General features: G+C 41.4%; 1 protein-coding gene across 5 annotated transcripts; it reads right to left on the bottom strand.

Moving 5' to 3' along the window:
- On the bottom strand, positions 1–24,838 carry Gip (hydroxypyruvate isomerase-like protein Gip). Of its 5 annotated transcripts, none has more exons than XM_053774652.1 (8): positions 24,739–24,838; positions 21,981–22,185; positions 15,208–15,319; positions 14,705–14,883; positions 11,455–11,574; positions 8,720–8,815; positions 5,804–5,918; positions 1–913 (listed from the first exon to the last, which is right to left on the bottom strand). In XM_053774652.1, the coding sequence occupies exons 2-7, from the start codon at positions 22,168–22,170 to the stop codon at positions 5,827–5,829; spliced, it is 789 nt and encodes a 262-aa protein (XP_053630627.1). In that variant the 5' UTR covers positions 22,171–22,185; positions 24,739–24,838; the 3' UTR covers positions 1–913; positions 5,804–5,826. The 5 variants fall into 5 exon arrangements, with proteins under 5 accessions (XP_053630627.1, XP_053630629.1, XP_053630628.1 ...); XM_053774654.2 differs by lacking the exon at positions 24,739–24,838 and adding an exon at positions 24,524–24,579; XM_053774653.2 differs by lacking the exon at positions 24,739–24,838 and adding an exon at positions 24,516–24,538.
- Positions 24,839–26,834: the final 1,996 nt, after the last annotated feature.

Raw genomic sequence — 26,834 nt, 5'->3', positions numbered from 1 at the left:
TCATTCTTCTGATTTATAACTGAATTACAGTGGTAAATGACATTTTCCAAAATATTTATAACTTGAGCATTACATTGGCTGAGCATTTATATAAATATCTTTGAAAGCAGACATATTACAAGATAATAATGATGGGCAACTAGTGTCTAGTAAGGTAAAAGCATTGTATGACCCAAACAGAAAAGTTTTAGCACATTTGTTAATATAATAATAGGTTAGCTGCTGTGCTTTTAGTGTCACTGATCATGATCCAACTGTGTGACTAGAAGTTCCCTTACATTCCTACGACTGGGCATTTTTAGGTTTTTTATGTACAGATGTCATAGTCATTATGTGGAAGTGGAGAATTATTCTTGTCAGCCAGGCATGTTGTAAAAGGACACTATAGAGCCAGGAGCAAGGTTTTAGTAACACCTGTATAAATTACTAAATGTAAAAAGAAGGACTTCTTTTTTGGGTCACCCTGCCTCAGTGGAAGATGGCTCTTGCTTTAAAAAAAAAAAAATATTTAAAATGTGTCCTGGCTATCGAAAAATAACAGATGTAAGGAACCTACAGATTTCTGGATCCCAAAGTTCTGTTGATCAGGCAGGGGACACTTGAAATGCAAATTGTGTGGGATTAATCCAATGTTTGATGTGTGGTTTTCTGTATTTTATGAGGTATGTAATCTTGCCACTGCACACTGTAGCAGAAGCATTGACTTGAATTTCTTATTTATTTATTTTTTTTTTTTTTCAACAAGTCGGCCGTCTCCCACCGAGGCATCCTAAATAATTCATTGAAGGTTTCAAGGTAAATTGCACATTCATCACTCCAGGAAGTTGTTAAGTTGGTAAATTTGATTGAAGGTTTCTTCATAGTCACCCAGACAATGTTGTTGCATTGTGATCACACAGATTCTTCCAAAGTCCTGTAAAGTGCAGAGGTAACAATGTGTAAAAAAATTATCTGACCATAAATGTTAAAAACTGCAGAAGCAACATATTTCATGGCTAAGTAACCCTGCCATAACTGCAATATATTTCATGGCTAAGCAACCCTGCCATAATTGCAACATATTGCATGGCTCAGTAACCCTGTCATAATTGCAAAATATGGCATGGCTAAGTAACCCTGCCATAATTGCAACATTTCATGGCTAAGTATTATTATTATTATTATTATTATTAGGTAGGTTGGTAGACAGCAACCACCCAGGGAAGTACTACCGTCCTGCCAGATGACTGTGAAACAGAAACCTGTAACTGTTTTGCATGATGGTAGGATTGCTGGTGTATTTTTCTGTCTCATAAACACGCTAGATAACAGGGATATCTTGCTACTCCAACTTACACTTTGGTCACACTTCACAGACATGCACATGCATATATATATACATACATCTAGGTTTTTCTCCTTTTTCTACATAGCTCTTATTCTTCTTTATTTCTTCTATTGTCCATGGGGAAGTGGAAAAGAACCTTTCCTCCGTAAGCCATGCGTGTCGTATGAGGCGACTAAAATGCCGGGAGCAATGGGCTAGTAACCCCTTCTCCTGTAGACATTTACTAAAAAAGAGAAGAAGAAAAACTTTATAAAACTGGGATGCTTGAATGTGCGTGGATGTAGTGCGGATGACAAGAAACAGATGATTGCTGATGTTATGAATGAAAAGAAGTTGGATGTCCTGGCCCTAAGCGAAACAAAGCTGAAGGGGGTAGGGGAGTTTCGGTGGGGGGAAATAAATGGGATTAAATCTGGAGTATCTGAGAGAGTTAGAGCAAAGGAAGGGGTAGCAGTAATGTTGAATGATCAGTTATGGAAGGAGAAAAGAGAATATGAATGTGTAAATGCAAGAATTATGTGGATTAAATTAAAGGTTGGATGCGAGAAGTGGGTCATAATAAGCGTGTATGCACCTGGAGAAGAGAGGAATGCAGAGGAGAGAGAGATATTTTGGGAGATGTTAAGTGAATGTATAGGAGCCTTTGAACCAAGTGAGAGAGTAATTGTGGTAGGGGACCTGAATGCTAAAGTAGGAGAAACTTTTAGAGAGGGTGTGGTAGGTAAGTTTGGGGTGCCAGGTGTAAATGATAATGGGAGCCCTTTGATTGAACTTTGTATAGAAAGGGGTTTAGTTATAGGTAATACATATTTTAAGAAAAAGAGGATAAATAAGTATACAAGATATGATGTAGGGCAAAATGAGAGTAGTTTGTTGGATTATGTATTGGTAGATAAAAGACTGTTGAGTAGACTTCAGGATGTACATGTTTATAGAGGGGCCACAGATATATCAGATCACTTTCTAGTTCTAGCTACACTGAGAGTAAAAGGTAGATGGGATACAAGGAGAATAGAAGCATCAGGGAAGAGAGAGGTGAAGGTTTATAAACTAAAAGAGGAGGCAGTTAGGGAAAGATATAAACAGCTATTGGAGGATAGATGGGCTAATGAGAGCATAGGCAATGGGGTCGAAGAGGTATGGGGTAGCTTTAAAAATGTAGTGTTAGAGTGTTCAGCAGAAGTTTGTGGTTACAGGAAAGTGGGTGCGGGAGGGAAGAGGAGCGATTGGTGGAATGATGATGTAAAGAGAGTAGTAAGGGAGAAAAAGTTAGCATATGAGAAGTTTTTACAAAGTAGAAGTGATGCAAGGAGGGAAGAGTATATGGAGAGGAAGAGAGAGGTTAAGAGAGTGGTGAAGCAATGTAAAAAGAGAGCAAATGAGAGAGTGGGTGAAATGTTATCAACAAATTTTGTTGAAAATAAGAAAAAGTTTTGGAGTGAGATTAACAAGTTAAGGAAGCCTAGAGAACAAATGGATTTGTCAGTTAAAAATAGGAGAGGAGAGTTATTAAATGGAGAGTTAGAGGTATTGGGAAGATGGAGGGAATATTTTGAGGAATTGTTAAATGTTGATGAAGATAGGGAAGCTGTGATTTCGTGTATAGGGCAAGGAGGAATAACATCTTGTAGGAGTGAAGAAGAGCCAGTTGTGAGTGTGGGGGAAGTTCGTGAGGCAGTAGGTAAAATGAAAGGGGGTAAGGCAGCCGGGATTGATGGGATAAAGATAGAAATGTTAAAAGCAGGTGGGGATATAGTTTTGGAGTGGTTGGTGCAATTATTTAATAAATGTATGGAAGAGGGTAAGGTACCTAGGGATTGGCAGAGAGCATGCATAGTTCATTTGTATAAAGGCAAAGGGGACAAAAGAGAGTGCAAAAATTATAGGGGGATAAGTCTGTTGAGTATACCTGGTGAAGTGTATGGTAGAGTTGTTATTGAAAGAATTAAAAGTAAGATGGAGAATAGGATAGCAGATGAACAAGGAGGCTTTAGGAAAGGTAGGGGGTGTGTGGACCAGGTGTTTACAGTGAAACATATAAGTGAACAGTATTTAGATAAGGCTAAAGAGGTCTTTGTGGCATTTATGGATTTGGAAAAGGCGTATGATAGGGTGGATAGGGGGGCAATGTGGCAGATGTTGCAGGTGTATGGTGTAGGAGGTAGGTTACTGAAAGCAGTGAAGAGTTTTTACGAGGATAGTGAGGCTCAAGTTAGAGTACATAGGAAAGAGGGAAATTATTTCCCAGTAAAAGTAGGCCTTAGACAGGGATGTGTGATGTCGCCGTGGTTGTTTAATATATTTATAGATGGGGTTGTAAGAGAAGTAAATGCGAGGGTCTTGACAAGAGGCATGGAGTTAAAAGATAAAGAATCACACATAAAGTGGAGTTGTCACAGTTGCTCTTTGCTGATGACACTGTGCTCTTGGGAGATTCTGAAGAGAAGTTGCAGAGATTGGTGGATGAATTTGGTAGGGTGTGCAAAAGAAGAAAATTAAAAGTGAATACAGGAAAGAGTAAGGTTATGAGGATAACAAAAATATTAGGTGATGAAAGATTGGATATCAGATTGGAGGGAGAGAGTACGGAGGAAGTGAATGTATTCAGATATTTGGGAGTGGACGTGTCAGCGGATGGGTCTATGAAGGATGAGGTGAATCATAGAATTGATGAGGGGAAAATTGTGAGTGGTGCACTTAGGAGTCTGTGGAGACAAAGAACTTTGTCCTTGGAGGCAAAGAGGGGAATGTATGAGAGTATAGTTTTACCAACGCTCTTATATGGGTGTGAAGCATGGGTGATGAATGTTGCAGCGAGGAGAAGGCTCGAGGCAGTGGAGATGTCATGTCTGAGGGCAATGTGTGGTGTGAATATAATGCAGAGAATTCGTAGTTTGGAAGTTAGGAGGAGGTGCGGGATTACCAAAACTGTTGTCCAGAGGGCTGAGGAAGGGTTGTTGAGGTGGTTCGGACATGTAGAGTGAATGGAGCGAAACAGAATGACTTCAAGAGTGTATCAGTCTGTAGTGGAAGGAAGGCGGGGTAGGGGTCGGCCTAGGAAAGGTTGGAGGGAGGGGGTAAAGGAGGTTTTGTGTGCGAGGGGCTTGGACTTCCAGCAGGCGTGCGTGAGCGTGTTTGATAGGAGTGAATGGAGAAGAATGGTTTTTAATACTTGACGTGCTGTTGGAGTGTGAGCAAAGTAACATATATGAAGGGGTTCAGGGAAACCGGCAGGCCGGACTTGAGTCCTGGAGATGGGAAGTACAGTGCCTGCACTCTGAAGGAGGGGTGTTAATGTTGCAGTTTAAAAACTGTAGTGTAAAGCACCCTTCTGGCAAGACAGTGATGGAGTGAATGATGGTGAAAGTTTTTCTTTTTCGGGCCACCCTGCCTTGGTGGGAATCGGCCAGTGTGATAATAAATAATAAATAAATAATTATTATTATTATTATTATAATCAAAAAGATGCGCTAAGCCATCATGGCTAAGTAACCCTAACATAATTGCAACATATTGCATGGCTAAGTAACCCTGCCATAATTGCAACATATTGCATGGCTAAGTAACCCTGCCATAATTGCAACATATTGCATGGCTAAGTAACCCTGCCATAATTGCAACATATTGCATGGCTAAGTAACCCTGCCATAATTGCAACATATTGCATGGCTAAGTAACCCTGCCATAATTGCAACATATTGCATGGCTAAGTAACCCTGCCATAATTGCAACATATTGCATGGCTAAGTAACCCTGCCATAATTGCAACATATTGCATGGCTAAGTAACCCTGCCATAATTGCAACATATTGCATGGCTAAGTAACCCTGCCATAATTGCAACATATTGCATGGCTAAGTAACCCTGCCATAATTGCAACATATTGCATGGCTAAGTAACCCTGCCATAATTGCAACATATTGCATGGCTAAGTAACCCTGCCATAATTGCAACATATTGCATGGCTAAGTAACCCTGCCATAATTGCAACATATTGCATGGCTAAGTAACCCTGCCATAATTGCAACATACTGCAGTAATAAAGAAAGAAATTATGGTAATTATAATTTTAAAATTATACATGAGATTTTATTAATTTATGGTGTGTGCAAGGAGGGGTTTGGGATATTGGCAGTTTGGAGGGGTATGTTATAGTAAATCTTTATATATGCTTCTAAACTGTTGTGTCTGCAACAGTTTAGAAGAACATAATCACTGTCTTTGCCTCTGCAAAGACAGTGATTATGTGTGAATGAGGTGAACGTGTTGAATGATGAATATAAGTACGTATTTTCTTTTTGGGCATTTTCTTTCTTTTTGGGTCACCCTGCCTCAGTGGGAGACGGCCGATTTGTTGAAAAAAAAAAAAAAAAGTGTGCAAGCAGCCTGAAACTCAATATTTAATCAATAAATTTTGTGGCTAAGAGAACACACCATTAAACTTATTTGATCATTTTGTTTATGATGTAAAAATACCTTTGTTGTTGTTGTTGTTGATTTTAGAACTGAAGACCACATTGATGTATCCACTGGAGGGAACCACTGGAGCTAGTCGAAGGTGAATATTCAGCACCAACATAATCACTGTATCCTGTGTGTAAACCATCAAACTGATTTACACATGTTACATAATATTAATAATATGTTGGATCTAAACATCGTGTATACTATTTCCACCTGTATAAATTAGCTGATCTTTCTGTTTCCTCTCTACATTGTCTCTGCTTGTATAAATTAACTGTTGTTTCTGTTTCCATACACACGAGTCTCATTCAAGGTTCACAACCATGATGTTGAGAACATCTCCAGGTCAAGGTTCAAGACCATGAAGTTGAACACATCTCCAGGTCAAGGTTCAAGACTATAAAGTTGAACATATCTCCAGGTCAAGGTTCAAGACTAGTATAAAGTTGAACACATCTCCAGGTCAAGGTTCAAGACTATAAAGTTGAACACATCTCCAGGTCAAGGTTCAAGACTATAAAGTTGAACATATCTCCAGGTCAAGGTTCAAGACTATTAAGTTGAACACATCTCCAGGTCAAGGTTCAAGACTATAAAGTTGAACACATCTCCAGGTCAAGGTTCAAGACTATAAAGTTGAACATATCTCCAGGTCAAGGTTCAAGACTATTAAGTTGAACACATCTCCAGGTCAAGGTTCAAGACTATAAAGTTGAACACATCTCCAGGTCAAGGTTCAAGACTATAAAGTTGAACATATCTCCAGGTCAAGGTTCAAGACTATTAAGTTGAACACATCTCCAGGTCAAGGTTCAAGACTATAAAGTTGAACACATCTCCAGGTCAAGGTTCAAGACTATAAAGTTGAACATATCTCCAGGTCAAGGTTCAAGACTATTAAGTTGAACACATCTCCAGGTCAAGGTTCAAGACTATAAAGTTGAACACATCTCCAGGTCAAAGTTCAAGACTATTAAGTTGAACACATCTCCAGGTCAAGGTTCAAGACTATAAAGTTGAACATATCTCCAGGTCAAGGTTCAAGACTATTAAGTTGAACACATCTCCAGGTCAAGGTTCAAGACTATAAAGTTGAACACATCTCCAGGTCAAGGTTCAAGACTATAAAGTTGAACACATCTCCAGGTTTAAGGAGTGGATGGACTGGACTGACCACATCATCTTACCTCTCCACTGCTGCTGTCTCCACCCTTGAAACCTCTGTACACTGCCATAACAACATACTGGAGTGAGAAATATGGGAGGAAGTGTAAAATGAACCCAGTGAGGAGCAGGAGTACAGTGAGCACAATAAGAAAACACTGTATCAACATCCGTGGTTCCAGACTATTCAACATCTCGCCAAAAGATTGTAATAAAGTTGGTAGAATTACCGACAATATGTAAAGTAAAAGGACACAAGTGCAACTAATGTGACATTTTATTGTGGCAACGTTTCGCTCTCCAGGAGCTTTATCAAGCTGTTACAAACAATACATGGACACAGAGGGTATATATAGGCTCAGAGTGAGGTGCAATACTAGTAGTAGTAGTAGTAGTAGTAGTAGTAATACAATATGGTAGAGCAATTAATTCGTACATGAGTAAAAGGATATAAAAGCTATTACTTGGGTAACATAATAATAGCGTTTATATCCTTTTACTCATGTACGAATTAATTGCTCTACCATATTGTATTACTACTACTACTACAACTTTTGTCACTACTACTACTACTACTACTACCACTAGTATTGCATCTCACTCTGACCCTGTATATACCCTCTGTGTCCATTTATTGTTTGTAATGGCTTGATAAAGCTCCTGGAGAGCGAAACGTTGCCACAATAAATGTCACATTAGTTGCACTTGTGTCCTTTTACTTTACATCTCACCAAAAGATATCAGGAACACTGCTGGAACAAGTGTAGAAGCCTTCAAGAGGAAACTGGACAAGTATCTTCACCAGGTGCTAGATCAACCAGGCTGTGATGGATATGTAGGGCAGCAGGCCACCAGCAGCAACAACCTGGTTGATCAGGCTGGCACCAGATGAACCTGACCCATGGCCGGGCTCAGAGTAGAGAAACTCTTGAAACTCTTCAAAGGTGCATCAAAGGTAAGGTATATCTGTATTTGACTGATGGAAGACTGCAAGTAGATGAAAGAAACATTTCAGAAACAAGATACCTAACTTGCACACGTGTCATATTTATCTACTTGTCGGTATTGTATACCATTATTGTGTTCATAACCATTGTAACCTTTGCAAAGAAATAAATCTTTGTCTTTGTCCTACTTTTCTGAAGTCAATTAATTTGTAAATAGTTCGTTATCACTGTAATTTGTTTAGTTAATACAAATGTTGGGGACGAGTCTCTCCACACATTGTCTCTAATTCTTTTGACTACTGCTCATAGGACGGAGATGAGGTATAAATTCAAAATTCAGATTTAAATAAGTATGTAAGTTTATTTAGGCACAGGTATAAATAAGTGTAAATTACCCATCAGGATAACCCAAAAATGTCACATAAAGTGACTTATTTCTATAATAAAACCATCAAGCTAACTTTAACTTTCTTGAGTAAAAGGACACAGGAGAAACTAATGAGACATTTATTATTTCAGAAACTTTATACAGCCAACACAAACACTACACTCCATGGGAAGTGGAGAAGAATCCTTCCTCCGTAAGTCATGCATGTCGTAAGAGGCAACTAAAATACCCTAGCTCAGTGGGATACAGTCGCTGTGTTAAAAAAATACACTATACTACAAAGAAATAAAATTTGTTTATGTCTATGTGTACCTGTGCCTAAATAAACTTACTTGCTTGCTTACCTGATGTCACTGAGGCTCATCTAGGTGTACCACTTCCAATATTATCATAAAAAAAAATTAAAGTTTACACTGGTGTTGTACTCACCAGCTTCCCGTAATTTGTTGAAAATGAATACATAGTCCAACTCTCCAGGACACGAAGGTTCGTGTCGGTGAGGAGCTTGAGCAACCTGCACGTGACCTGTGGAAATGAAGTGAAAGTGAAAATTTTCTTTCCAAATCGTACGTACAAAAGTTGCAAATAAAAATAGTTACAATAAAAATGGAAGCTATTTGTAAAGTCAACTGTACAAATCATTTCTGCAACTGTTTTGTACTTTCACTGTTTGTGAAATTTATATTTTTGTGTTCATGTAATTTTATAATGTAAGGAGAAGGCATTTTTTCCCAAAATAAAAAGTAGCTGTGTAGACTGTCTGTATCTTCAACAGTAAGACCTGAACACTCAAAAATATAAAAGTGTTTGAAAATCATAAAACAAGTGCCATCTATTTACATTAATAAATTCTTATTTTAATTATACACTGTAAATCACCTTGAAAATAATACAAAAAAAAAAAGAGAGCAAATACGTAATTCTCTATGATGAGAAAAAAGAAAATTAAAAGATAAAGACAGGAGGAAACAATACCACACAATGATTATAATCATGGGGGAGCACTAAACCTGTAGGATTATACAGTACCTGTGGGGGAATGTGGAAGGTATTCAGGTTTAATTCAGGGAATTGGAGCACAGATCCAATTCCCTAGATCAAGAGCCTGTCACCAGTGTCAAGGAACCTCCCTTGAGGGAAGCCTGTCACCAGCATCAAGGAACCTCCCTTGAGGGAAGCCTGTCACCAGCATCAAGGAACCTCCCTTGAGGGAAGCCTGTCACCAGCATCAAGGAACCTCCCTTGATGGAAGCCTGTCACCAGCATCAAGGAACCTCCCTTGAGGGGAGCTTATCACCAGTGTCAAGGAACCTTCCTTGAGGGAAGCCTGTCACCAGCATCAAGGAGCCTTCCTTGGTGGAAGCCTGTCACCAGCATCAAGGAACCTCCCTTGAGGGAAGCCTGTCACCAGCATCAAGGAGCCTTCCTTGATGGAAGCCTGTCACCAGCATCAAGGAACCTCCCTTGAGGGAAGCCTGTCACCAGCATCAAGGAACCTCCCTTGAGGGAAGCCTGTCACCAGCATCAAGGAACCTCCCTTGAGGGGAGCTTATCACCAGTGTCAAGGAACCTTCCTTGAGGGAAGCCTGTCACCAGCATCAAGGAGCCTTCCTTGGTGGAAGCCTGTCACCAGCATCAAGGAACCTCCCTTGAGGGAAGCCTGTCACCAGCATCAAGGAGCCTTCCTTGATGGAAGCCTGTCACCAGCATCAAGGAACCTCCCTTGAGGGAAGCCTGTCACCAGCATCAAGGAACCTCCCTTGAGGGAAGCCTGTCACCAGCATCAAGGAACCTCCCTTGAGGGAAGCCTGTCACCAGCATCAAGGAACCTCCCTTGAGGGAAGCCTGTCACCAGCATCAAGGAACCTCCCTTGAGGGGAGCTTATCACCAGTGTCAAGGAACCTTCCTTGAGGGAAGCCTGTCACCAGCATCAAGGAGCCTTCCTTGGTGGAAGCCTGTCACCAGCATCAAGGAACCTCCCTTGAGGGAAGCCTGTCACCAGCATCAAGGAGCCTTCCTTGATGGAAGCCTGTCACCAGCATCAAGGAACCTCCCTTGAGGGAAGCCTGTCACCAGCATCAAGGAACCTCCCTTGAGGGAAGCCTGTCACCAGCATCAAGGAACCTCCCTTGAGGGAAGCCTGTCACCAGCATCAAGGAACCTCCCTTGAGGGAAGCCTGTCACCAGCATCAAGGAACCTCCCTTGAGGGAAGCCTGTCACCAGCATCAAGGAACCTCACTTGAGGGGAATCCTAAACAAAACTTTAAAATTGTAATAAATGATTCAGAGAGCCACTAGTTTTTTAAAGATAATTATAAACAAGTTTTAAATATCTTACAAGACAAATTACCTTGATGCTGACCTGGTTAAGGTCAGATAACAAATCACTCCACTGCCTCAAAATATCATTGCTCACTGTGTTACTCCCCTTGCCTCAGAACCCCATAAGTAAATGCTCTTAAGTACAATAAATTCTCACATTTTAACCTAATGCAAATGTTGAATAACAAATTATTTAATAGATGTATAACCTATTGCATAATTAGTGCAACCTTATCAAACTATGTTTTGTACACCCCTCAAGGAAGGTTCCTTGATGTTGGTGAGGGGCTCTTGATTTAGGGAATTGGATCTGTGCTCCAGTTCCCCGAATTAAGCCTGAATGCCTTCCACATCCCCCCCCAGGCACTGTATAATCCTCCGGGTTTAGCGCTTCCCCCTTGATTATAATAATAATAATATGTTTTGTACATCGAATGTTAAGTAATCAGTAATGTGTTAAGTTTAGGTTGCCTGTAATGCCAAGGCATGATAGTGGCTCGCTTTGCACTACAACTCATTGTAAACTCTCAGTGTAAACTACTTATGTAAATATACTTCCTAAAATATGCCAACCACATTGTAAACTTGCAAGGAAATAAAGGAATTAGAATTTGAATTTAGATATGAGCACAAACTGTTGCCAATCCCAGAGTCAGATAACTGATATAACAAATCCAGAAGAAATGCAGAAGACTGTTCTTCCAAGTTGGTTTACATTGGTTTTCACCTGTGAGTAGCAGTACGTCGGGAAATGGTAACTGGTTGTCCTTCTCCTCTGCCTCTAGTGTAAATTTAATTGTAGTTTCCAGAGTGCACTTTACAATCCCACTCATAACTAACCTGTAAGTGGCATAAGTTTCGTAATGTTGTTAGCTACGTTGCCACAAATCATCTGGAGGTGGAAGATGTCTAGCTGAAGTCGGAGGTTGGGAGAGTTGATTTTCTCTATGAGAGAGACAGCTGAAAAGTTATACACCATTAAGTTCCATTACAATAATTAGAAGAAAATAATAGATACACTGGGGGATTTCAACTTAAGGCACCTAAAATGGAGGAATATAGCAAATAATATTGTTGCAGTAATAACACCAGGAGGCAGCTCTGATGAAAACTCACACTCACACGAGCTTTTAAATCTCTGCACAAAATTCAATTTAAACCAGCAAATAATAGAGCCTACTAGACTGGAGAATACACTAGACCTCATATTCACTAACAATGATGATCTGATAAGAAATATCAACATATCAAAAACAATATACTCAGATCACAACATAATTGAGGTTCAGACATGTATGCGAGGAGCCCCAGACCGACAAAATGAGACTAGTCACGAGGGAGCATTCACCAAATTCAACTTCAGTAACAAAAACATAAAGTGGGACCAAGTAAACCAAGTCCTAACCGATATAAGCTGGGAAGATATACTAAGCAACACAGACCCAAACTTATGCCTAGAACAGATTAACTCGGTGGCACTCGATGTATGCACAAGGCTTATTCCTCTAAGAAAAAGGAGGAGTAGATGTAAAATAGAAAGAGACAGGCGCTCCCTTTACAGGCGACGGAAAAGAATAACAGAGCGGCTAAAAGAGGTCAATATATCTGAAATGCGCAGGGAGACACTGGTCAGAGAAATAGCAAGCATCGAACTTAAGCTAAAAGAATCCTTTAGGAGTCAGGAATCGCGGGAAGAACTAAAAGCTATAAATGAAATCGAAAGAAACCCAAAGTATTTCTTCTCCTATGCCAAATCAAAATCGAGAACAACGCCCAGTATTGGGCCCCTACTTAAACAAGATGGGTCCTACACAGATGACAGCAAGGAAATGAGTGAGCTACTCAAGTCCCAATATGACTCAGTTTTTAGCAAGCCGCTAACCAGACTGAGAGTCGAAGATCAAAATGAATTTTTTATGAGAGAGCCACAAAATTTGATTAACACAAGCCTATCCGATGTTATCCTGATGCCAAATGACTTCGAACAGGCGATAAATGACATGCCCATGCACTCTGCCCCAGGGCCAGACTCATGGAACTCTGTGTTCATCAAGAACTGCAAGAAGCCCCTATCACGAGCCTTTTCCATCCTATGGAGAGGGAGCATGGACACGGGGGTCGTCCCTCAGTTACTAAAAACAACAGACATAGCCCCACTCCACAAAGGGGGCAGTAAAGCAACAGCAAAGAACTACAGACCAATAGCACTAACATCCCATATCATAAAAATCTTTGAAAGGGTCCTAAGAAGCAAGATCACCACCCATCTAGAAACCCAACAGTTACACAACCCAGGGCAACATGGGTTTAGAACAGGTCGCTCCTGTCTGTCTCAACTACTGGATCACTACAACAAGGTCCTAAATGCACTAGAAGACAAAAAGAATGCAGATGTAATATATACAGACTTTGCAAAAGCCTTCGACAAGTGTGACCATGGCGTAATAGCGCACAAAATGCGCGCTAAAGGAATAACAGGAAAAGTCGGTCGATGGATCTATAATTTCCTCACTAACAGAACACAGAGAGTAGTCGTCAACAGAGTAAAGTCCGAGGCAGCTACGGTGAAAAGCTCTGTTCCACAAGGCACAGTACTAGCTCCCATCTTGTTCCTCATCCTCATATCCGACATAGACAAGGATGTCAGCCACAGCACCGTGTCTTCCTTTGCAGATGACACCCGAATCTGCATGACAGTGTCTTCCATTGCAGACACTGCAAGGCTCCAGGCGGACATCAACCAAATCTTTCAGTGGGCTGCAGAAAACAATATGAAGTTCAACGATGAGAAATTTCAATTACTCAGATATGGTAAACATGAGGAAATTAAATCTTCATCAGAGTACAAAACAAATTCTGGCCACAAAATAGAGCGAAACACCAACGTCAAAGACCTGGGAGTGATTATGTCGGAGGATCTCACCTTCAAGGACCATAACATTGTATCAATTGCATCTGCTAGAAAAATGACAGGATGGATAATGAGAACCTTCAAAACTAGGGAGGCCAAGCCCATGATGACACTCTTCAGGTCACTTGTTCTATCTAGGCTGGAATATTGCTGCACTCTAACAGCACCTTTCAAGGCAGGTGAAATTGCCGACCTAGAAAATGTACAGAGAACTTTCACGGCGCGCATAACGGAGATAAAACACCTCAATTACTGGGAGCGCTTGAGGTTTCTAAACCTGTATTCCCTGGAACGCAGGAGGGAGAGATACATGATTATATACACCTGGAAAATCCTAGAGGGACTAGTACCGAACTTGCACACGAAAATCACTCACTACGAAAGCAAAAGACTTGGCAGACGATGCACCATCCCCCCAATGAAAAGCAGGGGTGTCACTAGCACGTTAAGAGACCATACAATAAGTGTCAGGGGCCCGAGACTGTTCAACTGCCTCCCAGCACACATAAGGGGGATTACCAACAGACCCCTGGCAGTCTTCAAGCTGGCACTGGACAAGCACCTAAAGTCAGTTCCTGATCAGCCGGGCTGTGGCTCGTACGTTGGTTTGCGTGCAGCCAGCAGCAACAGCCTGGTTGATCAGGCGCTGATCCACCAGGAGGCCTGGTCACAGACCGGGCCGCGGGGGCATTGACCCCCGAAACTCTCTCCAGGTAAACTCCAGGTAAACAATATGCAGTGAATAGTGTGTACTGTATATGCATTTTTCAGGCCTAGCTATATTGCTCACTTAATATATGATAGTGGAAATGTGTTATCAGGCTTTTATGTGTATTTGAAAGTAAAATAATGCTGATTCACTTTACAGCAATTTTCACATTACAGCTGTAGCCTGGAACCTAACCTGCTGTATAAATGGAGCCCTCCTGTATGATCCTACAAAGCACCAGAAAGAAATAATGAAAAACTTTAATACCTCTGCTATACACTTACATATTAATTATTTTTTTTACCACACTGATCATCTCCCACTAAGATATTGTGATCCTAAAGAAAGAAATATTCATCATTATTCATTCAATGGCTGTCTTACCAGAAGTGAACAGACATCTTATAATTCATTAGTTTTTAAATTATTATTATTACACTACCAACATTACAAGTGATGCAAATACTAACCGGTATCATAGTTGTTGAGGAAGTAGCCTGGGATGGATATTGGGTTGATGGGTTCAATAAGGCCAGTGATGCTTTCCTGAGCAAGACGACTCACAGCATACCTCAAGTTGGCCTCGAGAGTCGCAATGTGAGCACTCTCATCATAGGTTTCGCATCGTCGACCTGACATTATGTGAAGCCTGCAAATCCAACATTGTGTTAAGATTAAGATTTGTCATGATTTTCAACGCTGAGTAGGGAGGGATAGCCACCGAAGATAATCCGGGGTAGAGAGTGTTAACCATCCAAGATAACCTGAGAAAGTCAGTGCATCATCGAGGACTGTCTGTCTTATGTCATAGTTTCACTTTACATTATGATACAGAATTTATCCAAACACTCAGGGATGATGACCCAGAAATTATAGTCATTTAATTAAAAACTTCAGGTCAATCCAACTATTATTTCACTCCATAACAGATGCAAAGATGTGAATGCACCAAAAACCAAGGTGAACAACTCACTTGCTACAGCCAAGAGCCTTTGCATATGATATTGATTTTTCGAGACTATCCCTGAAGCGTGTCTCTTTTCCTGGAGCAGCAGCAAACCCCAATTCTCCAGCTTGAGTATCACCTTAAAAATAATAGGAAAAAAATTGCACTACATTAATTTTTTTTTGCAACAAACTGGCCATATCCCAAGGCAGGGTGACCTAAAAAGAAAAACGAGTTTTTCTTTTTAAACTCAATGATACATTAATATTTCTAGACACAAAAGAAAATCACTAACAAGCAGTGCATTTTGGGCAGACTAATCCTCATGTTTAATGACTACTTCTGAGCTAGAAATGGGTTATTAAGGAGTTTTCAAATGTGCAAAAAAGAGAGGTAGCTAAATGAACAATGGTATAAACTTCAGTATGCATAAATGGATTAATGGATTGACTGTATATACTACATAAATAACCTGTATAGTGGACCCCCGGTTATCAGCCAATTCGGTGATTGGCCGGTTTTTCTACGCCCGGTTATCGGCCGTTAATTCGGTGATCGGCCGTTTGGCTGGGGCCGCTTGTGTGTCAGTTTGACTGTGTCTTTCGGTGGCTGAGGAAGCTTCTGCTCATACATCAAAACATTTTACTTATTTCCCATTGCAGTTTGCGTTATTTTTGCAGTGCAACTATGAAATAAGTAACCATGGCTCCAAAGAAAGTTCCTGTGGTAAAGAAAGTGAGAAACACCATGGAATTTAAGCGTGAAGTGATAGAAAAGTTTGAGAGTGGTATGAAGGTGGTGGAACTTGCCAGGATGTACAGCAAGAATAAATCAACAATTACATCCATCCTGGCAAAGAAAGAACAAATCAAAGATGCTAATGTTGCAAAAGGAGTAACTTTTCTAACTAAACAAAGGTCACCAATAATGGAAGAGATGGAAAAGTTATTACTGTGGATTAAGGAAAAAGAATTAGTGGGAGACAGTGTTGTGGAGTCAATTATTAGTGAGAAGGCAAGGCAGTTGCACGAGGATCTTGCAAAGAAAATGCCTGGAACAAGTGCTGCAGTTTGTGAATTTAGGGCCAGCAAAGGATGGTTTGAAAGATTTAAGAAGCGTAGTGGCATACATAGTGTTGTAAGGCATGGTGAGGCTGAAAAATATGTGCAGAAATTCTAGGGGTACATAGAGGCTGAAGGATTCAAACCCAAACAAGTTTTCTATTGTGACAAAACAGGCCTGTTTTGGAAGAAAATGCCAAACAGGCCTTACATTACCCAAGAGGAAAAGGCACTGCCAGGACACAAGCCTATGAAAGACAGGCTTACTCTTTTGTTGTGTGGTAATGCTAGTGGGGATTTCAAAGTGAAGCCTTTACTCATGTATCACTCAGAAAATCCCAGAGTGCTCAAGAAAAGCAATGTCATGAAGAATAGATTGTGTGTGATGTGGAAAGCTAATCATAAGGCATGGGTCAAAAGGCAAATTTTCAAAGAGTGGGTTAATGATGTGTTTGGCCCAAGTGTGAAAAAATACCTCCTGGAAAAGAAACTGCCACTCAAGTGCCTCCTGGTACTGGACAATGCTCCTGCATAACCTCCAGACTTGGAAGACCAAGCGTTTAGGGACTTCAGTTTTATAAAAGTGAAGTTCTTGCCTCCTAACACCACTCCTCTCCTCCAGCCCATGGACCAGCAGGTCATTTCTAACTTCAAAAAACTCTACACAAAAGCAGCGTTTCAAAAGTGCTTTGAAGTGACCTCGAACACTCAGTTGACCCTAAGAGAGTTCTGGAATCACTTTGGAATCACTTCACTGTCCTTCATTGCATAAGCTTGGGAGGGAGTGACTTCCAGGACTTTGAACTCTGCTTCGAGAAAACTGTGGCCAGATTGTGTCCAAGAGAGGGATTTTGAAGAGCTTGAGGCTGACCCTGACCCTGCCAACCCTGTGGGCTCTATTGTGGCACTGGGGAAGTCCCTGGGGTTGGAGGTGAGTGGGAAGGATGTGGAAGAGTTGGTGGACGACAACAGGGAAGTGCTAACCACTGAAGAGCTGCAAGAGCTTCAACTTGACAGCAACAGACTGCAGCTGAGAACTTGCTTCAGAAGAGGAAGAAGAGAGAGTGAAGGAGGTGCCTTCTTAATTGATTAAGAACATTTGTGCAAAGTGGAATGATGTGTAGAGTATTGTCGAGAAGTACCACCCTGACAAAGCTGAAACAAGCCATATCTGCAACATGTTTAGTGACAAAACCCTGTCCCACTTCAGGGAAATCTTAGAGATGCCAGAAACAGAGCACTCTGGACAGTTATTCTGTGAGACAAGGGTCCAGTGACTCTCAAGCTGGTCCTAGTGGCATTACCTGGACCTGGAGTTTACCTGGAGAGAGTTCCGGAGGTCAACGCCCCCTGGACCTGGACCTGGAGAGAGTTCCGGAGGTCAACGCCCCCGCGGCCCGGTCTGTGACCAGGCCTCCTGGTGGATCAGAGCCTGATCAACCAGGCTGTTACTGTTGGCTGCACGCAAACCAACGTACGAGCCACAGCCCGGCTGATCAGGAACCGACTTTAGGTGCTTGTCCAGTGCCAGCTTGAAGACTGCCAGGGGTCTGTTGGTAATCCCCCTTAGGTATGCTGGGAGGCAGTTGAACAGTCTTGGGCCCCTGACACTTATTGTATGGTCTCTTAACGTGCTAGTGACACCCCTGCTTTTCATTGGGGGGATGTTGCATCGTCTGCCAAGTCTTTTGCTTTCGTAGTGAGTGATTTTCGTGTGCAAGTTCGGTAGTAGTCCCTCTAGGATTTTCCAGGTGTATATAATCATGTGTCTCTCCCGCCTGCGTTCCAGGGAATACAGGTTCAGGAACCTCAAGCGCTCCCAGTAATTGAGGTGTTTTATCTCCGTTATGCGCGCCGTGAAGGTTCTCTGTACATTTTCTAGGTCAGCAATTTCACCTGCCTTGAAAGGTGCTGTTAGTGTGCAGCAATATTCCAGCCTAGATAGAACAAGTGACCTGAAGAGTGTCATCATGGGCTTGGCATCCCTAGTTCTGAAGGTTCTCATTATCCATCCTGTCATTTTTCTAGCAGATGCGATTGATACAATGTTATGGTCCTTGAAGTTGAGATCCTCCGACATGATCAATCCCAGGTCTTTGACGTTGGTGTTTCGCTCTATTTTATGGCCAGAATTTGTTTTGTACTCTGATGACGATTTAATTTCCTCATGTTTGCCATATCTGAGTAATTGAAATTTCTCATCGTTAAACTTCATATTGTTTTCTGCAGCCCACTGAAAGATTTGGTTGATGTCTGCCTGGAACCTTGCAGTGTCTGCAATGGAAGACACTGTCATGCAGATTCGAGTGTCATCTGCAAAGGAAGACACGGTGCTGTGGCTGACATCCTTGTCTTTGTCAGATATGAGGATGAGGAACAAGATGGGAGCAAGTACTGTGCCTTGTGGAACAGAGCTTTTCACCGTAGCTGCCTTGGACTTTACTCTGTTGACTACTACTCTCTGTGTTCTGTTAGTGAGGAAATTATAGATCCATCAACTGACTTTTCCCGTTATTCCTTTAGCACGCATTTTGTGCGCTATTACGCCATGGTCACACTTGTCGAAGGCTTTTGAAAAGTTTGTATATATTACATCTGCATTCTTTTTGTCTTCTAGTGCATCTAGGACCTTGTCGTAGTGATCCAATAGTTGAGACAGACAGGAGCGACCTGTTCTAAACCCATGTTGCCCTGGGTTGTGTAATTGATGGGTTTCTAGATGGGTGGTGATCTTGCTTCTTAGGACCCTTTCAAAGATTTTTATGATATGGGATGTTAGTGCTATCGGTCTGTAGTTCTTTGCTGTTGCTTTTCTGCCCCCTTTGTGGAGTGGGGCTATGTCTGTTGTTTTTAGTAACTGTGGGACGACCCCCGTGTCCATGCTCCCTCTCCATACCTGGAGTTTACCTGGAGAGAGTTCCGGGGGTCAACGCCCCCGCGGCCCGGTCTGAGACCAGGCCTCCTGGTGGATCAGAGCCTGATCAACCAGGCTGTTGCTGCTGGCTGCACGCAAACCAACATACGAGCCACAGCCCGGCTGATCCGGAACTGACTTTAGGTGCTTGTCCAGTGCCAGCTTGAAGACTGCCAGGGGTCTGTTGGTAATCCCCCTTATGTGTGCTGGGAGGCAGTTGAACAGTCTCGGGCCCCTGACACTTATTGTATGGTCTCTTAACGTGCTAGTGACACCCCTGCTTTTCATTGGGGGGATGGTGCATCGTCTGCCAAGTCTTTTGCTTTCGTAGTGGGTGATTTTCGTGTGCAAGTTCGGTACTAGTCCCTCTAGGATTTTCCAGGTGTATATAATCATGTATCTCTCCCTCCTGCGTTCCAGGGAATACAGGTTTAGGAACCTCAAGCGCTCCCAATAATTGAGGTGTTTTATCTCCGTTATGCGCGCCGTGAAAGTTCTCTGTACATTTTCTAGGTCGGCAATTTCACCTGCCTTGAAAGGTGCTGTTAGTGTGCAGCAATATTCCAGCCTAGATAGAACAAGTGACCTGAAGAGTGTCATCATGGGCTTGGCCTCCCTAGTTTTGAAGGTTCTCATTATCCATCCTGTCATTTTTCTAGCAGATGCGATTGATACAATGTTATGGTCCTTGAAGGTGAGATCCTCCGACATGATCACTCCCAGGATGGTAAAAGCTCGTGATAGGGGCTTCTTGCAGTTCTTGATGAACACGGAGTTCCATGAGTCTGGCCCTGGGGCAGAGTGCATGGGCATGTCATTTATCGCCTGTTCGAAGTCATTTGGCATCAGGATAACATCAGATAGGCTTGTGTTTACCAAATTCTGTGGCTCTCTCATAAAAAATTCATTTTGATCTTCGACTCTCAGTCTGGTTAGTGGCTTGCTAAAAACTGAGTCATATTGGGACTTGAGTAGCTCACTCATTTCCTTGCTGTCATCTGTGTAGGACCCATCTTGTTTAAGTAGGGGCCCAATACTGGATGTTGTTCTCGACTTTGATTTGGCATAGGAGAAGAAATACTTTGGGTTTCTTTCGATTTTATTTATGGCTTTTAGTTCTTCCCGCGATTCCTGACTCCTATACGATTCCTTTAGCCTAAGTAACTCCAGAGAAGGTTTTGCTACCTAAAGTCTTTATGGAGGGGGATTTCCCTTCCAAACACTAACTCCTCCCTCTTTCCTCCTCCCTATCTTCCAGAGGCCAATTTCGGGTTTTGGGCGACCTTCTGGAACGGATTACCACCAATAACCAAGGATCCACTGTACTTAGGAGAGGAAATTCATGATGACATTTCAGTCTGTCTTGGGTCACTGATAAATCACACTGAAGTGAGAAGTGGAGAAGCCACCAGAATACGAGTGCTCCTCGACTTACGATGGTTCAACTTACAATAATTTGACTTTACGATAGTGTGAAAGCAATTACTTTGAAGGTGAAACTTAAGATAATTAACCAGCATGAAGGCAGCAAAGCCCTGAGCCACCATGAGGCCTGGCCACAGACTGGGCTGTGGGGGCATTGACCCCCGAAACCCTCTCCAGGTATACTCCAGGTATCAGCTGTTTCCTACCAAGGTAGGGTGGCCCAAAAAAGAAAAATTTTCACCATCATTCACTCCATCACTGTCTTGCCAGAGGTGTGCTTACACTACAGTTATAAAACTACGTACAACATTAACATCCCTCCTTCAGAGTGCAGACACTGTACTTCCCATCTCCAGGACTCAAGTCCAGCCTGCCAGTTTCTCTGAATCCCTTCATAAATATTACCTTGCTCACACTCCAAGAGCACGTCCAGTCCTAAAAACCATTTGTCTCCATTCGCTCCTATCTAACATGGTCACGCATGCTTGCTGGAAGTCCAAGCCCCTTGCACACAAAATCTCCTTTACTCCCTCCCTCCAACCTTTTCTAGGTTGACCCCTACCCCGCCTTCCCTCCACTACAGATTTATACACTCTGAAAGTCATTCTATTTTGTTCCATCCTCTTATTTGCTTTTCAATACTGGTATTTAGTTAATTACAGTAATTATGTGTTTATTTACTTATTTAGCATATCATATTCACATTCGACTTACAATATTTTTGACTTATGATGGGTTCATCAGAACAAAACTTTATTGCAAGTCAAGGAGCACCTATATATAAAAGAAAGGGGGATGGGAAGGCTTCACTATGACTTGTCAATGCCAGAAGGATTAGTACCAAATTTGCACACAAAAATCACTCCCTACGAAAGCAAAAGATCTGGCAGGAGATGCAACATCCCCCAAGTGAAAAGCAGGGGTGCCACGAATACGCTAAGAGACAACACAATAAGTGTCAGGGGCCCAAGACTGTTCAACTGCCTCTCAGCATACATAAGGGTGATTACCAATTGACCCCTGGCTGTCTTCAAAACCCCTGGTTGTCTTCAACATCCCTGGCTGCAGGGGCAATGACCCCTGGAACCCTCTCTAGGTACATATACTCCAGTAGAGAGATACTGTAGTTTACATTATAAAATATTGCTATGCACAAATGAAAGCCACTAAAAATGCAGTGAATGCTAGTAAAATGTGTAAAAATGCATTATCCAATTCGAAATATGGTAGGCAATTACCAACTAGGTTAGGTTAGGTAAGGTTCGTCAGGAAACAGGACAAGTGTTTCCTAACACTGGTTTTAGTCATATGATGACCCTCAGCTGGAGCTTTTGGTCATCTGACTGAGGCCTTCCACTGGCTTACCACTCCAGCCCTCTAAAAATTAAAACTTTAATTACCAGGATCGGAGTTGATGAGAACTTGTTTAAGGCCTTGTTCTTTGAGTACAGCTGCTATGTCCTCCTGAGGCACAGTATAAGGGAAAGCACATTCAACAGCTAAGAATCCTGCCTCCCTGGCAGCCCTATAGCGACCCACCAGTCCACCGGCCTCCACGAACATGAACGACAAGTTGGCAGCGACTTTCATTGCTCTCACTGAAACCTGTTACAATACAAATTTTATTTTTTATGCAGTACATATAGTGTAGTTTTTTATGCAGTACATATAGTGTAGTTTTTTATGCAGTACATATAGTGTAGTTTTTTATGCAGTACATATAGTTTCTATATAATAAAACATTGGTAGAACATCAGTAGAAATAAGTCACTTTGACTAAATTTTTTGACTTATCCTAGTGGGTAATTTACACTATATATGATAATTTACACATATATGTTAAACTATGTATGATAATTGTACTTAGGTGTACTTGTGCCTAAATAAACTTCGTTATGGGTATTATACCAGATGGTAACTAAGCCACAGAGTACAAGAGCATTACTGTGTTAACACACCATGATTATACTGTAATGTATTGTTGTGATAGAAACACAGGCCTTATCTCTAGGCTTTATTGAACATAGAATCTTCATAGTACTTCTGCAACAACAAAATATAATGACTAGTACATCTAATAATGGCTTCTACAGGGATGGTGATGTCTTGCATATGTCAAGAGAAAAGTTATAACTACAGGCCACATATTTAAACTCACCATGTAATCTGCATCGCAGATAAATGGATAAAGTATAAGAGAATCACACACCATGTGTTGGTACCCATGACCACACCAAACTGTTGTTGTTGTTGTTAAGGGCCCCTAGAGGTGGTGCAGTATTATCCTGCTGCTGCTCCTCACAGGACCAGTATCACTACATGTATGTTGAAGTATTTATGGATTTTTATAACTATCATACCATAACTGGTATGATAGTGTCTATCATACCAGTTAGGGTATGATAGTCTATCATACCAGTTAGGGTATGATAGTCTATCATACCAGTTAGGGTATGATAGTGTCTATCATACCAGTTAGGGTATGATAGTGTCTATCATACCAGTTAGGGTATGATAGTCTATCATACCAGTTATGGTATGATAGTGTCTATCATACCAGTTATGGTATGATAGTGTCTATCATACCAGTTAGGGTATGATAGTCTATCATACCAGTTATGGTATGATAGTGTCTATCATACCAGTTAGGGTATGATAGTCTATCATACCAGTTATGGTATGATAGTGTCTATCATACCAGTTAGGGTATGATAGTCTATCATGCCAGTTATGGTATGATAGTCTATCATACCAGTTATGGTATGATAGTGTCTATCATACCAGTTAGGGCATGATAGTCTATCATACAAGTTATGGTATGATAGTCTATCATACCAGTTATGGTATGATAGTGTCTATCATACCAGTTATGGTATGATAGTGTCTATCATACCAGTTAGGGTATGATAGTCTATCATACCAGTTATGGTATGATAGTGTCTATCATACCAGTTATGGTATGATAGTGTCTATCATACCAGTTAGGGTATGATAGTCTATCATACCAGTTATGGTATGATAGTGTCTATCATACCAGTTAGGGTATGATAGTCTATCATACAAGTTATGGTATGATAGTCTATCATACCAGTTATGGTATGATAGTGTCTATCATACCAGTTATGGTATGATAGTGTCTATCATACCAGTTAGGGTATGATAGTCTATCATACCAGTTATGGTATGATAGTGTCTATCATACCAGTTAGGGTATGATAGTCTATCATACCAGTTATGGTATGATAGTGTCTATCATACCAGTTATGGTATGATAGTGTCTATCATACCAGTTAGGGTATGATAGTCTATCATACAAGTTATGGTATGATAGTCTATCATACCAGTTATGGTATGATAGTGTCTATCATACCAGTTAGGGTATGATAGTGTCTATCATACATGCTGGTATATCAGCAAGCGGTGATGTTCACTATGGCTCGTAGACGCGCGGTGTGACGGCACTCGCTCTGATTCTTTTTTTTTCCTCAATAAACATTAAAAATTAGCTTTAATTGTAATTTTTATTATACAATAACTTGGTGTCATTTATTCGGCATTAATTTTAATGTTGTCACTTGTGCTATTTCTTACTTTTGGTGTTTTTTGTGTTTTTTTGTGGTATTTAGTGACTAAAAATGTTGAAAAAATTATATTCGCGGGGAAGCGCTAAACCTGTATGGGCCAGAGAGAATATCCTGGGTATGGGTAGCAAAGGGGGGGTAGAGTTGATCCAAGGAAGCGGCAGGCAGCTCCACTACCCTGAACCAAGAGCCTCAATGCTCCTTTTCCAAAGATTTATAATACATTAAAAAAAATCTTTGCCTCTCCTTCCTCGGATCAAACACGACTAAACAGGGACTTCCCAGGAGCTGGGCGACCCTCCTTCCCCCCACCCTTACGGGTTTATTGCACTATACGGGAGAGAGAGAAGGTACCTATTTACCGCTAAGGTGTCTGGCCCGCCCCCGGGGTTGTACCCGGCTGCTTGTGATTGTTGACTCTAGGGACACTTACGTAGAGTCCTAAACCAGTATGGATTGATCAATGACCCACTTATGCACATATATATATTCATATATATATATATATATATATATATATATCTATATATATATATATATATATATATATATATATATATATTCCTTCCTTCCTCACCTTCCTTCTTTACTTTCTTCCTTCCTTCACTTCCTTCAACATTGACCTTCAACAAACAGATAACAATGATATAAAAATTTAGTTTATCAACTGAGCTCCTTCTCAATAATAACATCAAATTTAACTTATTAATCTATACTCTCTAAGTACTCAAAAAATCATATACATCAGAGTATATTAACTATTGTATTATTTAATTAAAAACTCAGTTTTGTGGTTTATCTAATTTTGATTCAATTCAAAATTCCAATTCTATCTTTTTTTTCGAATTATTGTATAATATATAATTAAAAAGACCCTTTATATATTTCATACACTGACATAAAACCAGCAATTCTAGATTTGTTTTTGTCTATTATAAAAAATTAATTAAGGGGCTGAAGCCCCCTTTAAAAAATCCATCAGCCCCCTCCAAAAATTCCACCAGCCTCCTATAAAAAAATCCATCAGTCCTCCCAACCAAAAATTCTATCAGCCCCCTATAAAAAAATCCATTAGTCCTCCCAACCAAAAACTCCGTCAGCCCCCCCTACAAAAAATCCATCAGTCCCCTCCTCCAAAAATTCCATCAGTCCCCTTCAAAATGATGAGATTACTTCAAGGACAATCCCCAAGACCCATTTTATAATTAGATTAGCATCCCTAAGCAATTTCTGGGGTTATTGTATGTAATTGACACTAGGTTACAACTAGGTCCACATCAATGTATCTGCCACGCTAAGAAACAACACAATAAGTGTCAGGGGCCCGAGACTGTTCAACTGCCTCCCAGCATACATAAGGGGGATTACCAATAGACCCCTGGCTGTCTTCAAGCAGGCACTGGACAAGCACCTAAAGTCGGTACCTGACCAGCCAGGCTGTGGCTCGTACGTTGGATTGTGTGCAGCCAGCAGTAACAGCCTGGTTGATCAGACCCTGTTCCACCATGAGGCCTGGTCACAGACCAGGCCGTGGGGGCGTTGACCCCTGGAACTCTCTCCAGGTAAACTCCAGGTACCACATCTGCTAGGAAATGATTATTATTATAATCAAGGGGGAAGTGCTAAACCTGGGGATATGTAGAAGGTGTTCAGGCTTAATTCAGGGAACTGGAGCACATATTCAATTCCCTAGATCAAGAGCCCCTCACCAGTGTCAAGGAACCTTTCTTGAGGGGTAGGAAAATGATGAGATAGATAACGAGAACCTTCAAAGATAGGGACACCAAGACCATGATGATTCTCTTCAAATCGCTTGTTCTCTCTAGGCTGTAATATTGCTGTACACTAATAACCCTCTTCAAGGCAGGTGAACTTGCAGACCTGGACAATATACAGAGAACTTTTACAGCACATATACCTGGAGAGAGCTCCAGGGGTCAATGCCTTCACAGCCTGGTCTGTGGCCAGGCCTCATGGTGGATCAGGGCCTGATCAACCAGGCTGTTACTGCTGGCTGCATGCAATCCAACGTACGAACCACAGCCTGGCTGGTCAGGTACCGACTTTAGGTGCTTGTCCAGTGCCTTCTTGAAGACAGCCAGGGGTCTATTGGTAATCCCCCTTATGTATGCTGGGAGGCAGTTGAACAGTCTTGGGCCCCTGACACTTATTGTGTTGTCTCTTAACATGCTAGTGACACCCCTACTTTTCATTGGGGGAATGTTGCATCGTCTGCCGAGTCTTTAGCTTTCATAGGGAGTGATTTTCATGTGCAAGTTTGGTACTAGTCCCTCTAGGATTTTCCAGGTGTATATAATCATGTATCTCAAGCACATAAATTACTGGGAACTGTTGAAGTTCCTTGACCTGTACTCCTTGGAATGCAGGCGAGAAAGATACATGATGATATACACTTGGAAAATTCTTGAAGAACTAGTACTAAATCTACACATGAAAACCACTTCCTACAAAAACAAAATCCTTGGCAGGAGATGCAACGTTTCCCCAATGAAAAGCAGCGGCACCACAAGTAGGCTGAGATAAAGATAAAGTTTTATTTCTTTGTAAAGGTTACAATGTGTAACTACAGTTTTGGTTTGCTAAACACAAAGAAAGCCACTATCATGCCGGGGCATCTTGGGCAGGAAGGGTTAAACCCATAGGAGCCATGTA

The sequence above is a fragment of the Cherax quadricarinatus genome, chromosome 62 (assembly GCF_038502225.1).
Source record: "Cherax quadricarinatus isolate ZL_2023a chromosome 62, ASM3850222v1, whole genome shotgun sequence".
Taxonomy (NCBI): Eukaryota; Metazoa; Arthropoda; class Malacostraca; order Decapoda; family Parastacidae; genus Cherax; species Cherax quadricarinatus.
This window is presented reverse-complemented; position numbering and strand designations above follow the sequence as displayed.

Excerpts from the sequence above, each read along its gene's own strand:
- Gip (XM_053774650.1), bottom strand. The coding sequence starts at position 22,792 with ATGGTGTGTGATTCTCTTATACTTTATCCATTTATCTGCGATGCAGAT. Across the intron at positions 15,320-21,980 it reads TCTCATCAACTCCGATCCTG|GTGATACTCAAGCTGGAGAA; the intron begins GTAATTAAAGTT and ends ATTATTTTTAAG. Across the intron at positions 5,919-8,719 it reads CAACAAATTACGGGAAGCTG|GATACAGTGATTATGTTGGT; the intron begins GTGAGTACAACA and ends GTTTACACACAG.